At 42.5% G+C, this 15,475-nt stretch overlaps 2 protein-coding genes across 5 annotated transcripts in view; both read right to left on the reverse strand.

The window, feature by feature from the left end:
- Positions 1–1,305, reverse strand: part of yjefn3 (YjeF N-terminal domain containing 3) — a 75,930-nt gene extending 74,625 nt beyond the window's left edge. Inside the window, exon 1 of the mRNA XM_049588723.1 lies at positions 915–1,305. Coding sequence (XP_049444680.1) covers positions 915–982 — 68 coding nt within the window. The 5' untranslated portion in view covers positions 983–1,305. The remainder of the gene's footprint in view (positions 1–914) is intronic.
- Positions 1,306–7,673: 6,368 nt separating this feature from the next.
- gatad2ab (GATA zinc finger domain containing 2Ab) overlaps positions 7,674–15,475 on the reverse strand; it is a 29,335-nt gene continuing 21,533 nt past the window's right edge. For 2 of the 4 annotated variants that reach the window (XM_049587529.1, XM_049587528.1), the window contains exons 3-11: positions 14,958–15,081; positions 14,071–14,202; positions 13,863–13,934; positions 13,512–13,628; positions 13,145–13,345; positions 12,719–12,968; positions 12,227–12,612; positions 11,861–12,083; positions 7,674–11,479 (exon numbers count right to left, since the gene is read on the reverse strand). In XM_049587529.1, the coding sequence (XP_049443486.1) occupies positions 11,346–11,479; positions 11,861–12,083; positions 12,227–12,612; positions 12,719–12,968; positions 13,145–13,345; positions 13,512–13,628; positions 13,863–13,934; positions 14,071–14,202; positions 14,958–15,081 (1,639 nt within the window). In that variant the 3' untranslated portion in view covers positions 7,674–11,345. The remainder of the gene's footprint in view (positions 11,480–11,860; positions 12,084–12,226; positions 12,613–12,718; positions 12,969–13,144; positions 13,346–13,511; positions 13,629–13,862; positions 13,935–14,070; positions 14,203–14,957; positions 15,082–15,475) is intronic. The other 2 variants (XM_049587532.1, XM_049587530.1) reach the window with 2 other exon arrangements.

The following is a 15,475-nucleotide window of genomic DNA, read 5'->3' on the forward strand; positions in this document are numbered from 1 at the left end:
TGCATCCAAGAAGAACTGCAGACTGTTATTTTAAATCTTAAGTGGATCGAAACAGAACGATCAATATGTGTATGTGTAGTTTGTGCATATACGTGTTTGTGTGTGTGTGTGTGTTTAAGGTTGGGAAAACTGCTTACCTGTATTTAACTACACAAATATCAGAAAACACCTGCCCAGCACATCATAATGACCTCTCTGTTTCCTAAATTCTCCTTCCGGTCACTCTGTGAGTGAACGTGGTGTCACATATGCAGCCGAGGGTTCAGCACACTAACCTCTGGGTGCATAACAAACTGATTACGTGTCTCATCCACAAAGATACCGAATCATAGGATGATTGGCTTGGTCAGTAATATGTGGCCTGATAATGCCAAATTAAACATGCCTCCCCCCTCTCTAATTCAATAACAGCTCCTATTTGTAATTCAATTTGAGGCTTCAGTGGAGTGGAAGAGAGCAACAAGGAAATTCAAAACCGGCAAAGCAAAGCAGGAGTTCCCTGGGATGGAACAAGGTGTTTCTGCAGGCATTGTCATTAGTATTATCATCATGACTATCAGTGCTGGTATTCATGTGGCGTTTGGCAAGCAAGTCAACTTAAATAATTCATATCTCTTATTGCTCCCTCCGCTATGCTTTCCTTTTAAAAGCTTGCTCGGATTCAAACAGACTGCCGGATGAATCCAAGTCTCATCTGAAGACTTCTCTGGAGTCTTACAAGAAGATCTGGATGTTCCTCTCTCGTCTCTGATTCTGCCTGCCGCTATCTATCTCTATCTCCATCTCACAGTGTGCACTGATTTGAGAGCAGTTCTGTGAATTGGTGTGACTGTGACATAAGAATGGAAGAAAAAGACGAAGCAGAGGAGGGAAAGAGAACGAGAGACATGCAACAGAGATGAGCAGGTGCCTACCTGAGGTAACGCAGTGGTTCTATGGTTTCAGCCTCTGCCTCAGCTGAGCTGTGGTTCATCTTGTCCATCTGCTCTCACCCAGCAAGACTCGGCAAATATGAGAAAGGAAGAGCTGTGGCGCTCCAAAGAAAACACTTCCGCTCCTTCTCTCTGACTCTGATTCAATAAGCACACTGTCTACCTCTTTGCCTGGGAATAGACTGGGAATCTAAATGGGCTTCCTCCCTCTGTATCTCTCTCTCTCTCCCTCTGTCTCTGTGTGGCTCTTGATTGGTTTAGACGCTGGGATGTAATTACTGGCTGCTACACACACACACACACACACACATACACACACTGAATATTGCCTCTATATCTCTGCCTCTCCTCTCTGTCTCCTTCCCACTGTGGCCCCGGCTCATTCTCTAATAAAACCAGCTGGCTCTGTGTATCAGCTGCGCTCACCAGGAAAGCCAGCCAATTAAGAATCAGGAGGCATGGTGCTCGCCGGCTGATTGGCTCAGGCTGCCTCAATCAGAGCTGTTCAGTCAAGCCCTCCCACCTCAAATTCACACAAAAACACTCACACATACTCCTTGGTGGCAAAATGATCCCTTGATGTAGAATCTGGAGCAAGCGTCAGAGTGAGGAGACACCTTTCAGATGGTGGTGGGTGGTGAACGAAGCCCAGTACCAAAACTGGGGTAGTAACACAGATAATAGGACCTGAGTGGGTACACAGCAGCTCCGATACCAACAGAACCACCATGACCCAAAAAGTACTTTGATGCATGCTTACTGATGTTATGGATTTAGGGCAGCTGAGAAAAACATGAGCGGAGAAAAACACTCTCCATCATTAAAATGCAAATATACAGTACCCTCTCACACACACACACACACACATACATACACAGAAGGGTACAGTAGTATCACGGGGAGAACACACAGCTGCCAAGGAATGAAGCTCATAAGTGGGTCGTGGTGACAAACAATAGCTCACTTTCTTCTATAAAGGTCTCGCGCTCTTTTTCTCTCCCTCCCTCCAGACAGCATGACCTCTCCCAACAGATCGACCAACAGAGTGCAGGATGTTGACTTATGTTACACATTAAGGCGTTAAGTCTTTGTTTTTCCACCACATTTACACAGTGTTCCTGTTAGGAAGATTAAAATCCTGTCAGGACTGTTAAAAACAAACACAGGTGCAATGAAATGTTGGTGTACTTGGCCACCTAGGGGTTGTAACATGCTATTGCACTTTAGAGTTCCTGTCCAGGCATTCATTAAACCCCTAAAAAATCATGCCCATCCAAATTGGAAGTAGAGTTAGAAGTTTAGCCATGAAAAGCATCCCCTCATGCAGTGTGGGAAATTTATGGGGACTCTGTGGCATCTAGCCGTGAAGAGTGCAGCGTTGCAACCAGCTAAAACTTCATCTTATTAGGATACCTTCAGTGGGTCTCATTCATGAAACGTGAGCAGAAGGAATTTGTGTGTGAACTGCTCGCAGACGGAAATTTACGTGCATGTCCGCATTCATCAATATTATAGTCGCTCCGATCTTTTCGTAGCTACGAACAAAATCTACTGCTGCTCCTGATCACTCGTAGTGCTTGTGTAAATTTAGTAAAGCACATAAATATTGCTTGTCACTATTGGAAATTGCAATTTTAATTCGTATTGCGCTCTGTTATGTGCACAATACACAGATGCCTTTGAAACACGTCATCTAAACATGACAAAATATTAAAATTATGACACATTTAGTTAAATTAGTTGGCAATTAGCAGGTTTAAGATCCAGATTAGGTTCGTGATTGTGAATTATCTATGTAAATCGACTCAATAGATTACACGTTCTTTCTACATGTTGAATGATGATAATAAAAATATCCGTAAGGACAGCCGGATCACAGCCTCTTCGGCCTCGCGCCTGGGTTCAGCAGGGGCAGCAGGAGCAGCAGGTGGTGGAGCCATGAAGGAGCACGCGCCAGCTCAAATTATGATTTGAGACAACACTTTTTTTTGGTGGCTTTTTGATCATTTGAATGAATAAATCTGATTTGAAAAATGTTTAATTTACGTTGTATAAAACAGAGCTTTAGGCTATTAAGATTCAAATAATTTGAAGACGATGCATACAAAACTGCTGTAGGCTATATGTTATCCGTATCATTTGTTAAAATAAATGCTAAATAGCTCTACAGCCATCACTGATTTAGAGTTTATCCATTACGCACAAAACATCTCTGGTTCCCCGTTCCCACTTCATTCAAAACCCCACAAATGAATCTTCTGTTTGTTTGGTGGCTGCTGTATTTCTTTTTTGTCTGTGCTTATGCATTTCTTTGCCTCCAGTTTCATATCAAACCATTTACGCTTCACCTCTGACATGGTTCTTCGTAGACAACATTAACAACATCTGTTACCTCCCTCCAGGCCTTCGCTTTGCCTGTGCCTGTCACACCACTACTAACTGAAGAAAATAAAATTTAAAAAAAGTCCACTTCACCCAAAATTATTTCGATCTCCGCTTCGGAAAAATTATTTTTTCTTTCTCTCTCTTTCTTTCTTTGCGCCATGACTGACAGGTCGACTGGATGCACCTACACCTCCTTATGTGGTGGTCATTGGCCATTCATGGGCGGGGATTTATGCTAATTATTGATTATCGGGAGCGCGCTGTCACTTTATGGTGGATTGGCATTCATGATCATACACACGTGTTTACGATCAAATCTTAGTTTCCCGCGGCGTTCCTGAACCCGGAGTAGGTTTTTAGTAGGGTAGGCTTTTATGTGCAAATCTACACACAGATTTACTCACTTTTCATGAATGAGACCCAGTGTTCATTGTTTGGGAGGGTTTTACTGAGAGACGAATTATACGCAGAGTTCTTACAGTCACCAAAACAAATGGACTTGGTGATTAAAACCAGTAAAAACACTGAATAAAATAGTTTTATGTTGCAAATCAAGGTTTCTCTGATGCTGTTTGGCCTGTTTGCAAGGAGCACTTCCTAGTGTGTGCTCACCTGATTTCTGATCCAGACGTTCAGCAGGTTTTTAGCAGGAGCTGAATTATCCAAAGACAAACCAAAACTGGTGGTTTAAACCTGTAAAAACACAGAATAAAGCAGTTTCATATCAAATCAGTGTTTCTCCAACACAGTTTGTCACATCAGAGACGTGTGTACTCACCTTTTTCTTGTTTAAAAGTCAGTGTTTGACAACGCTCGTTGCGGAGCGGCTGCTAACTACAGCGGCCGACGCAAAAACGAAAGTGTTCCTATCTAGAGCCAGTGTTTGGTTTGTCCCTGTGCAGATATACTCAGCTCGTTCTAAGGTAACAAAAACATGATTCTTATTTTCAGGTGATTATACTCTAAAGAAATCCTATTTCTCGTGTTTCATTTCTGCCAGTATCGCCCCCTAATCCTACACACTGGACCTTTAAAATGGCTCAACACCTTTTCTGCATTTATTATTAGCAGTTCTATTGATGTGCAAATTAGCGCTGCTCCTCAGCTGCTAACCTTCAACTTTGCTCGTCAAAAACACAAACCTCTGCTAAGAAACAAAAAGAGATCTAAAGGCTTTAACTTGACTATGTGATCAAAAAGCTAATAATGTGTTGCTAGTGGTATATAAACCTTATTCCCAATCACAAGCTCTAACAGGTTGAAATGGAAGTGAAACTTGACTGCATATTAGGATGCAGTAACGACACCTGGCTTCTCCTCGTCTAACTGTAGCATTATGGAACTCTCCACTCTGCAAGCTGATGGGATTGATTCTTCAGGATTGTGACGGACCAAACCCTGAAAGTCTGAATCTCAGGGAAATACTCAGCCTTGGTGTTGACTGCTTATGTCGCTCATAATATGTATTGATTTGCACTGGAGAGGGTCTTGCCCCAAGCAAAGGAGTTCAAGTATCTCAGGGTCTTGTTCACAAGTGATAGTAAAATGAAGCGTGAGACGGACAGGCGATTTGTTTGGCATCACTCATGATGCGCTGGACCATCGTGGTGAAGAGGGAGCTGAGCCAGAGGGCAAAGCTCTCGATTTATTGGTCCATCTACGTTCTAACTCTCACCTATGGTCATGAGCTCTGGGTAGTGACTGAAGGAATGAGGTTACGGATACAAGCAGCTAAACAGAGTTCCCTTTGTAGGGTAGCTGTGCTTAACCTTAGAGATAGGGTGAGGAGCTCAGACATCCGGAGGGAGCACAGAGTAGAGCTGCTGCTCCTTCACGCTAAAAGGGGCCAATTGAGATGGTTCAGGCATCTGATCAGGATGCCTCCTGGGGGCCTCCTATTAGAGGTGCTCCAACCATGTCCAAGTGGTATAAGGCCCTGGGGAATACCCGAAACACGGCAGAGGGATTATTTATCTCATCTGGCCTGGGAACACCTTGGGGTCCCCCATGTAGCTGGAAAGAGTTGCTGGGAAGAGGGACATTTGAAGTTCTTTGCTCAGCCTGCTGTCCCTCTGACCCAGCCCCAGATATGCAGATGAAAATGGATGGACGGACTCTGTATAGCAAGAGAGTAAAACTGAGGGCTAAAGACATATTACTGGGCTATGACAGAGCAAGCCAATGTTTTGTTGCTAGGGGCAACTGTCCACTTAAAATCCAGGCTTGAAAAAACACATTGCATCCGCCACATTTGCAAAACGTCTCCTTGCCACCAGCAGCATTTGTAAGTCTATCTAAAATAAATACTCATGTTCCCATTTGCACACTGGAAGCATTAAGGGTCACTCTAAATGTTCCTACAGTCCGTACTTCCTGTTAAGAAAACCCTCAGAATAGCAATTCAATGCATTCTAAAGGTCGGCTGATTATTATCGCCATAATGTACCTGAGTATTTATTATTTCAAGATATACTTGAAAATGTGAGTCTATTCTTTAGCCCTAATGTTTTGCACAGAAGAAAGGCTGCAAGGTTAGACTGAGAAGTGAGCAGCTGTCTGAATCCTGAAAGTACTGGGCTTTCTATAAAGGTTTTAGCTCCTTGATCCAAACCCCAGCGCGTGGTAAAGACTTTCTCTGTAGTTTTCTTTCATAATCGCTTTCTTTTCCTTTTTTGGCCTCACGGACTGGTGATGATGTAACTGCTAGAACAGATCCCACTTCAGAAAACATTTTTACAATGTCCTTCACATTGCCTACTCTCTGTTTTCAGAATAAAAGTTTGGCTTTTTGTTTGAGAAATTCACTAATATGATTGACAGAATATCAGAAAAGTGGCTGATACATTTTCTGTCAACTGACTAATTCCTGGATCTTGAACGAGGCTCTGCTACCACTAGGGGGTCCTCAAAGTTACTGCAGGGGGGCCGCTTAAACCCTTTTACCATTTTTGACCTTTTTTTGGTGATTTGAGTTGTTTCAACAAATGCAAATTAATGGTATACGATACAAACTGGCTCGTAAAGGGTTAATATTTGATTAACCCTTTAAAACCAGCGCATATTGGTTTGATTTATTTAATGGCAATGGGAATTGAAAGAAGAAATGACCAAAATAATTTGCAAGAAATTAGTAAAAAGAAAAAAGTCAAAACAAGAAAATTAGTTAAAAAAAAAAAAAAGAGAGAAGAAAATAAAGCTCAAAACAAACAAGGAAATGGCCTGGAAAGAGTGCTTAAAAATTAAAATAATTCTCTATCATAATTTTAAAATGTAATAATATTTACAAATATATTTTTTTCTAGCTTTTCCCCCAAGTTTTTGTTTTTAAATAATTTTCTAAATCTATTGTTTTGTTTTGCAATTTGTGTGACATTTTTTACCAAGTTGCTCATTGCCTTTTTTCCCATGTTTCTGAAAGAAATCACACCAATGTGCTCAGGGTTCAAAGGGTTAAATAATAATTTAAACTAATTAAAAACATTTTAATGAAAAGAATGAAACAAAAAACAAACAAACTGGAAATTGATTTATTTAAAAAAAAAATCATACTTTTACCTGAGGGAAGGTGATGCAAAAGGAAATAAAAAAAATAAAAATAAAATAAAAAAAAAATGCACTCAAAATAAATTAATTAATTAAAATAAAATAGTGCACCAGAATCAATGTTGTGTGTTATGATTGACCCTTCTCAGACTGGGATAATAATAGTCAAATCATCTCATTAACTGTGTTAGTGTGTTAAAATGTTATTTTGTTTTTGTTTTTTTTTTAACAAATACAAACTGACATGTAAAGGGTTAATATTTGATTGAAAAATTATTTAAATTAATGAAAAATGTTTTAATAAAACAAAATAAACAATAAATGTGACACATATGGTCCTTTCACAATTCTATGGTCATAAATCAATATGTCGGACGTTTTTTCTTAGCAGGGTTAAGGTTAATAATTAACCTTTGCGCCCTGCTAAGAAAAATATATATAAAACTACAGATGTTATTTGGCACAAATAAACAAGTTTCAATCACAAAATTTGATCAGATTTTGCCCACTCTTGTGTCAGGATCAGCTGCAGACCGAGCATTAAAGTGTCCACAAATGAGGACAACAGGTCTAAGTTAAGCAGAATTAAGTATAAGGTGCAGGAAACCCAAAATGTTATGTCTTCATATGGGGGCACAGGGTCTCAGGAGGATATGAAACTAAATGTCATAAATGTAGAAAGGGGTTTGTGCTCCAGCTCTCTTTCAGCCAAGGAGTCTTTGGCCTGAAAGACAGCGGTTGAATCAGTTAGCTCTCGCTATAGCTCTACTGAGCTTATACATTGTGAATAAACAGGCAACTTGACCATGAACGAGGGGTTAAAATTAGTTTTATTATTATTTGATAGAGCAGAAAAAATCCAAAAAAACAAAAACAAAACAAAACAAATACTTCTCATACATTGTTTTCTTTTCCATTTGGGCCACACTGCATTTCGCAGAGCTTCGACCCCAAACAAACGGAATGGTGATATTGTTGTCAAACAGCAGCAGGCAGTAGTCAGGACAGCACAGGGTTACACTTAGCAGGGCACAAATGATAGGCTCATTCCAGATTGCTTATTTTGCATCCACAAGACGCGGTCTGCTACCTTCTGCCTGTCAGGAATGTACAGACAACCTGGAAGATTTCCGATGCTACTTTGAGACAGAAATACAGAAATCCTGACCGATTTAAATTAAACTTTTCATATGCTTGTATTTCTATCAGCAATGTACACACTGTCGTTGCACCATCCTAAATGAAACCCGAACGTACAGTGATGATACCCCAGTACAGAGGGATGAACGTCAACTGATGCCCAGTTACCTAATGCAGTGCACCATCGTTCAGTACGGATCCTGATAATAATCAGTGAGCTAAAGAGTCAGGATACAGGACACAAATCCTTACAACGTTGCATTAGATCATCACCTCGTGGATGAATTATGAAATCAAAACTGAGGCTACAGGGCAGCAAGACACCAGGTTTGTAATTACATAGTGATGAGATTATCCTCACTATTGTTTCAATATGAAAACAACTAAAAAATTGACAAATACAGGATACTGGGAAAATAACTGCTGGGATGGTCAACCCTCTTTTGTCAGTTGGATTTAAGTTTTTTTTAACATATTGCTCGCAAAACATCCAGATTTTGAAATATGCACAAACATTTACCCTATTTTTACTGCTTTAATTCAACACATCAGTATTTTAATATTTTTAATCTTCAATTTAGTGACACTTTCCGAGAGGCCACAGAAATGGCTGAGTAAAGCTATTGCTGAGTGGTACATAGGGCTAGGTATGGTTTCAAAATGATCCCGATACCAATAGAGTACATCATTCGATACCCATGCTGTGAATAATAATCGCGAATGTTTTGGTGGCATCTCGGCGCGCTGAACTGCCAACTCTGTTACCCAATGGTTAGTAATGCTTTGACAACAGCGTCGGGACGTTTTGGTGTCTGTAAGACTTTGTTGGGACTGTTTAATGGCTCCAAGTTGGATGTTAGCCGCTGATGCCCATGTTAGCACATCGTAACCGAGCAGACATTGAATTGACCGTTTGTCAAGGAGAATGGCTCCAGAGATGACAGCAACAGAAAGTTTGTTGGAACAATTTAATGGCTCGGAGTTGGATGTCAGTCGTTGCTGCCTATGTTAGCACGTACAAACCAAGTAGATGTTTAACTCGGAGTTGGATGTTAGCTGTTGCTGCCCATGTTAGCACGTAGGAACTGAGCACTGAACAGTCAACTTGCAGAGGAGAGCAGCTCCAGAGACAGCAGCAACAGAAAGTTTGCTGGGACCGTTTAATGGCTCGGAGTTGGATGTTAGCCCCTGTTGCCTATGTTAGCTTGTGCTAACTGGCCAGCTGTTTAATTGACTGTTCACTGAAGAGAATCGCTACAAAGACGGCAGCAAAAGAAAGGCCCCACGTGGGACCTCTCAGCGGCTCGGTGTAGGATGTTAGCCACTGCTGCGTTAGCTCAGACTAACAGGGCATAAGTTGAAATATGTATTTGCCAGGGCTATGGAGACAGAGTGTTTGCTAGGACCACGTGACAGCTCGGTGTAGCATGTTATCCACTGCTGTGTTAGCTCTGGCTAACGGGGCAGAAGCTGAACTATGTATTTGTCGAGGCTCCTGAGATGGCAGCAACAGAAAGTCTGCTAATCCGGCGGGAAGCTGGGACGGTCCGGCATCAGCCTCGCTGCACAGAAAGGATCGAAAGCAGGTATCATTTGACTGGAGACGTTTCGATACTACTTGGTATTGGGTTATTTCGGGCAATACCTCAAAGGTATGGAGTACCGATACCCAGCCCTTGTGGTAGGGTTAAAGAAACTGGACCACCCCAGTGACTGAAATTAAAGACAGCATATGGTTAATAAAATAACTCCATGAGTTACTGTAGGACATATTGTACTTCACTAGCTTATCCTGTGCTGCTGCAACCTGATAAAAATGCACTATAGCTCATGTGAAAGGCATAGTTCGCTCAATTCAAGGACCCGACATAAATCATACACACCTTAATGTTAAAGACTAAGAAGTTCATGTCATTTGTTGCTATAGGGGTTTTTGCATAACTACATTCTGAAAGCTGTCCAGCTTCTCTAAGACCAATCGCAAGGTGAGTGGGAGCCACTGGACACACAAGAGAAAACAAATCATTTTTAAGTGGAGATCCATTCAAACTTAGGGCATAAGCATATATCTTTACTAACATGACCCTATAAATAAACCCAGAGACAGTTTGTCTATAGAAGAAAAAAAATAATGCACCACAACCTATGACTAAAAGCAAAAACAATGTCAAAAATATGACATTCCTTACACCCCCTCAGTCTAGCATGAATTCATGTTTATATCCAGAGAGGGTTCAAATAAACTAGACACCTTCTAGCAGAAGGGATTCCATTTGGGCTCCACTAGTTCTTTGGAAGGTTTTTCTTTCTTTTTTTTTTTTCTTTTTTTTTTACAATATTCAATACGAATAGTCCTCCAAACATATGCTCAGTGTCCTTACAGGAGTTAGTGAAACCTTAATCTTTATTCTTCCTCTTTGTCTTAGAAAAAACAAAGTATTTAAAAGTAGGCCACAACATGGAACCCAGCAGATGTAAAACCACCTCAACAGTAACATTAGCCTGTAAATTCAGACCTCGACAAGAGGCCACTTCCAAAGTATCAGGGAGCACAATATTCCAAACACAGTATATGACTTACAGAAGAAAAAGACAAAATCCTAACATTCAGCCATACAAAATAATCCAACACACATCAACTTCTCTACTACACGCGCCGTGGGGTTAGAGAGAAGAGAAAGTCTGTGTGCAGATAGAGATCATTTTTACAGTCCTTTTTTTCCATTTTATTCATTTTTGCAAAGCTGAAGCAGTTATTATTTTGTGGATGGTCCTCGAAGCTCGACCCACAATCCCTGTGGCGAGGTCTTCAGTTAAGTTCGGTTCGGCCAAAACGTGGGCCTGAGTCTGACTGGCTCAGACTGGAGAAGGGTAGGACGTAAGGCGAAGATTTTAATGGTGTGTAATAGTGATTATTATTTTTTCCCCCAGCCTAATCCAGAGGCAGGGAGAGCTTGGAGATTTTTCCTCTTGGTGCGACAGAGAGGTTCAACCAATATACAGGGAGGGAGAGGCAACATCGCTGGAGAAGTTTGTAAAATTGTACACGCCCATGTAAACCCCAACCCTCACAAAAAAAAGGGTACCCGAATTATCTCAGAAGCTCAAGCTGTCGCTGCACAACTCCACTTTGGGATGAGGGACTTGGATAAGGAAGATGGTAGCAGAAATATCTGAGGAAGAGCTGAGGGAACACCTCTATCCAACAAAAGACTAGGCAGATTCTCCCCTGCACTGTTTTGGCCAGAGGTGGAGCCCATAGAAAGGATTAGAATGATCATGAGAATGGCTGTTATTGATATTAAGAGGGTAATAGTTATGACGTCAGTAGGGAGCAAGATTGCATTATTTCCATGTGTTGGCTGCTTGGGAGATAGAACGGGAGGGAATCATGTCCAGCAGGTACTCTCGCTGACGCTCGACAGCAGAGGTGGTCTTATGGGCAGACAAGCTTGGGTTCACATAGGCCATAGTCACACCTGTCAAGAAACAAAACGGAAGTGGTGAATGTACTGGACATGGAGCTGTTTGTACATTTATTCTATGATGAAATATTACACACAGTATTTTGACTCATGTTGGAAGAAGGCAAAGATAAACCAAGAAGTTGGCATAAAGCAAGATGAGTGAAAATTTCTAAAAGATTTTGCTCAAGTGAATATTTGAGGATCCAAAAAAGACAAAAACATCTATGCAGTAATTCTAGAATGAAAAGGTCTAGCCTGAGAAGATGGGAAGACAGAGAGTGACAGTGCCAGAGAGGGATCCACCTTACAAGAGAGGGATTACCCCAAAGAGGAGCAGAAAGCGAGAACGGGTGAGGAGCATTCTCGGCCTAACCTCGTCTCACGTTTATCTACCTGTAGTGCCACCGCTCTGCTTCTTCCAGGCAGCCACGTTGCCCTGGTTACTGCTGCTGGCGCTGACCTTTGCCCCCTGCTGCAGCGGGCGTGCTGCAGCGTGCTTACCTGCCCTGCTGCTCAGTGCCGCTGCCGTCATCGCACTCTGCAGCTGAGAGGAGGAAGTGAATGCGTGGGCCATAGCACGGGAGCCCACTGACTGGATGTTGTGTGACAGATGACTCTGTATAGAAAGACAAAGTATGTGAGAAGTGCTGTGTGTTGGTACAGACGTTAACATGCAGATGTTTTTGCTGCTGATTTAGGATAAAATGCTTTTAAACGTTTTTAAACCACAGGGCTGCTCCGTCATGAGGCCATGCTAACCTGTTTAATGGAGTGGTGGGCAGCCACAGGTCTGTGCTGCATAGCAGCCCTGACATGCTTGTACTGCTGGGACACCAGCACCTCACTCTTGGACAGTGAGGGAGAGGAGGTGGTTTTAGAGGAAGATGAAGAGGAGGCCGCCTGCTGGAGGATACGCTGCTCAATCTCTTGCTCCTGTTGGAGTGCCTTAACAAAGGCTGCCTTCAGCCGATTGGTGTGCTCAGCCTTCAGGGCCTTCTTCTGATTGGACGACATGCATTGGTCACAGAGGATGGTCCCAGCCTTCTCCTTTCTCCAACGGGAGGTAAAGTCCGTCTTACACTGGGCACAGGTGTATGGCTCTTTGGGAATGGTGCTGGCAAGGGCAGCAGCTGGGCCCAGATTACCTATAGGAAAAACAGAGAGCTACTTCAGACAAGATGTAAACATGTATATTCATCTTCCATTACACTACAACATGCCCAGACTCGCCAAGTGGAAAAATGTACCCACCCCTGCCGTGCATCTCCAGAAGTTTCTGCACCACCTCCTCCAGCCCCAACAAGTAGATGAACTCATTATTGGCTGCTGAAGGCAGGAAGTTGAACTCAGGGGCAGGAGGTTTAGGTGGAGGGATCTCCAGCAGTGTCTTCTCCAACTGCTTACGCAGTGCGAGCTTAGCAGCTGCCTGCCGGCTGGCTGGGGAATCATTGATGCTAGAGTTGGGTGATGCTGAAGAGCCTTTTAGGCTGGTTGGAGAGGCCTGGACACAAACACAACAGAAACCACTTCAGCAGCTACACAAAAGGCAGCGACTACACATGAGGATGTTATAACTGTTAGGGAGCTTAGCAATGGAAAAAGAGAAGCTATTAAAGGGAACATTTTCCAATGCTTTCTATGGACAGTGTATTGTTGACTTGTACATTGTGTACTCACCTGAGGGATGTTGACCATGACGTTACTGTTGGCCACATTAGCCACCCGAATGAGTCCCTGCTGAATGATCCTCTGGCCCTGGACCTGGACATTGGGCACAGAAGCCCTGGGAGCCAGCAAGAGTGGAGGGGGTCCTGAACCGCTGTGCTGCTGCTGTTGATGGCGTAGACTGGCTATCTGCTGGGGAGTCACAGCAATAGGCTGATGGCAGCACACACAGAAGCAGCCATCACAGATTCACAAGGAGAGCGAACATAAGAAGAAAATTAACAAAAAGCTCTTGAAATCTAAACCTCCTCAGATGAGTACACTTAACATGCTGGCCAATGTGATGACTGTAATCATCTGAATGACCCCTCACACTAACCTGGGCCCCTCTGACCAGGGGTGGCATGACAATCTGAGAGTTGTGTTTGGACGGGACGTGTTGCCCACCCCGCACCAACGGAGGAGGGATCACCGTGCCTGAGCTTCGACCTGTCACCTGAAACACAACAGTGGAAATATACAGTTAATGACAACTAAACATGTTTAACATTATGCTACATAGGTACTGCATTTGATTTTGTGCAATTTGGGGTTTTGATGTAAAAACAAATGAAGAAACAACGAAATCTGCCTTATACTTGTGTTGCTTGGTATCCAATTTTGTGTAAGATACAGTGTGTAATTACATCATACATCAACCCCAAGGTGTAAAACAAAATGTAGTAACTACCTGGAGGGGTCCTTTGCTTGATGTGATGCTACCTCTCACCAGAGGAGGGGGAGTAGCTACAGAGCCAGTTGCCTAGAAGTGAACAGGTTACAGTATTAGTCCATCAATCTGTATGTACTTGAAGGAATGAAGCAGCAACAATTGCATCAATCACCTCCGATAAAACAAATAACAATCAACACTCTCCTGCGTATTCTCGGGTACCTACCTTCTGCACAGTGCTCTCCTTCTGGATCTGGCTCTGTCTTAGTTTCTTCAGCAGCACCAGCTTGGCCTCTTGGAGTCTCAGTTCCTCCTTCAGCTGTTTGATGATGCGCTCCCTCTCCTCAGGAGAACTCTTCTATAGACACCGTATTAGATGAAAGGACACTTAGCAGACATACGTGTACAATTTGAGGCCACTTTATGTCAGGAGCAACTAATCTAAAAATGTAGGATCTTCTCAACAGCTATCTCATATGAACTCCAGTATCAGGTCTGGGCATTGTTTCCCTTTTACACATGTAGCACAAAACAGGAGATTGTCTGTGTCAGAAGTGTTCTTATCTACTGAAAATACTCAGTTTGGTTTAGCCAAAGGGTGACACCTGGGTAGAGCGTGCAGGAGGCAGGACATGACGTGTTTTACACTGCAGTCACGTAGCCGGTTTGTAATTTGGTCATAAACAACAGAGTCTCTTGGCATTTCTTTAATTTGCCTGACAATTTTCCGAATCTCGTTATCTCTCCAGTTTGATATTTTCATCGCTATCTTCGTGTTAATGACCTTTCTTTTTCACTCTTGGGTGTTTGTTTTCCTCTGGTTTCACTCAAGCAGCATTAGAGTCGTCATCAACACGCCTACTCGCCCGCTGTGAATTCTCTGAACCATTTCCTGCTCTATTCACACATGGGTTCAATCAAACATTACAGAGACTTTGTACTAGGGGGCAGGCAGGATAAAGTCTGTTTAATGTCCGATCCAGCTGATTCAGGCATTTGCATTTTCACATACAGCTCCTCCAGGTAATGGAAAGATAATTTCAGGCTTGCAGTGCATGTGTTAAAGGGGTTTATGACTGTGTTGTATGCAAATTTTAAATGTTGTTTTCTTACCATAAGTTTTTCTGTGTCAGTCTTTGTAAAGCAGTGTCCATTCATGAGAGGGCTGGATGGCTCATTGTCTGACAACACAATCACATCATCTGGCGATGGCGGCTGCCGCTCATTCTTAATGTCACTGTGGCGAGAAAGAGAAAAAGGCAGAAAACAATTACATTGAGAATGAGTTTCTTCGTTCAGTCAAGATTCAAAACTGTATTCTGATTCAGTCCAGAACACTGCAGTTACCATTAACTGCAACTAACTTGTAGTTCTGTTCTATATCCAGTAGATGGCAGTATATAATTATGATTTCATCGTCCCTGTTATAGTGCAAATGTGTACTGGGACACACAAGAAGACAAGAACCAAGAGATCAATAATGGAGTAATGGCGGCAGGGGAAGATCGCAACAACCCATTATCTCCAGCGCAAGGTAACATCAACGGGCAGACCGTCTGCTCTCTTCCTTCCCACAGACACAGCAACATCAGTCCCAAACAACATGCAATCAAAGGGCAAATTAACTGCAT

This window comes from Epinephelus fuscoguttatus, linkage group LG10 (genome assembly GCF_011397635.1).
Source record: "Epinephelus fuscoguttatus linkage group LG10, E.fuscoguttatus.final_Chr_v1".
Classification (NCBI taxonomy): domain Eukaryota; kingdom Metazoa; phylum Chordata; class Actinopteri; order Perciformes; family Serranidae; genus Epinephelus; species Epinephelus fuscoguttatus.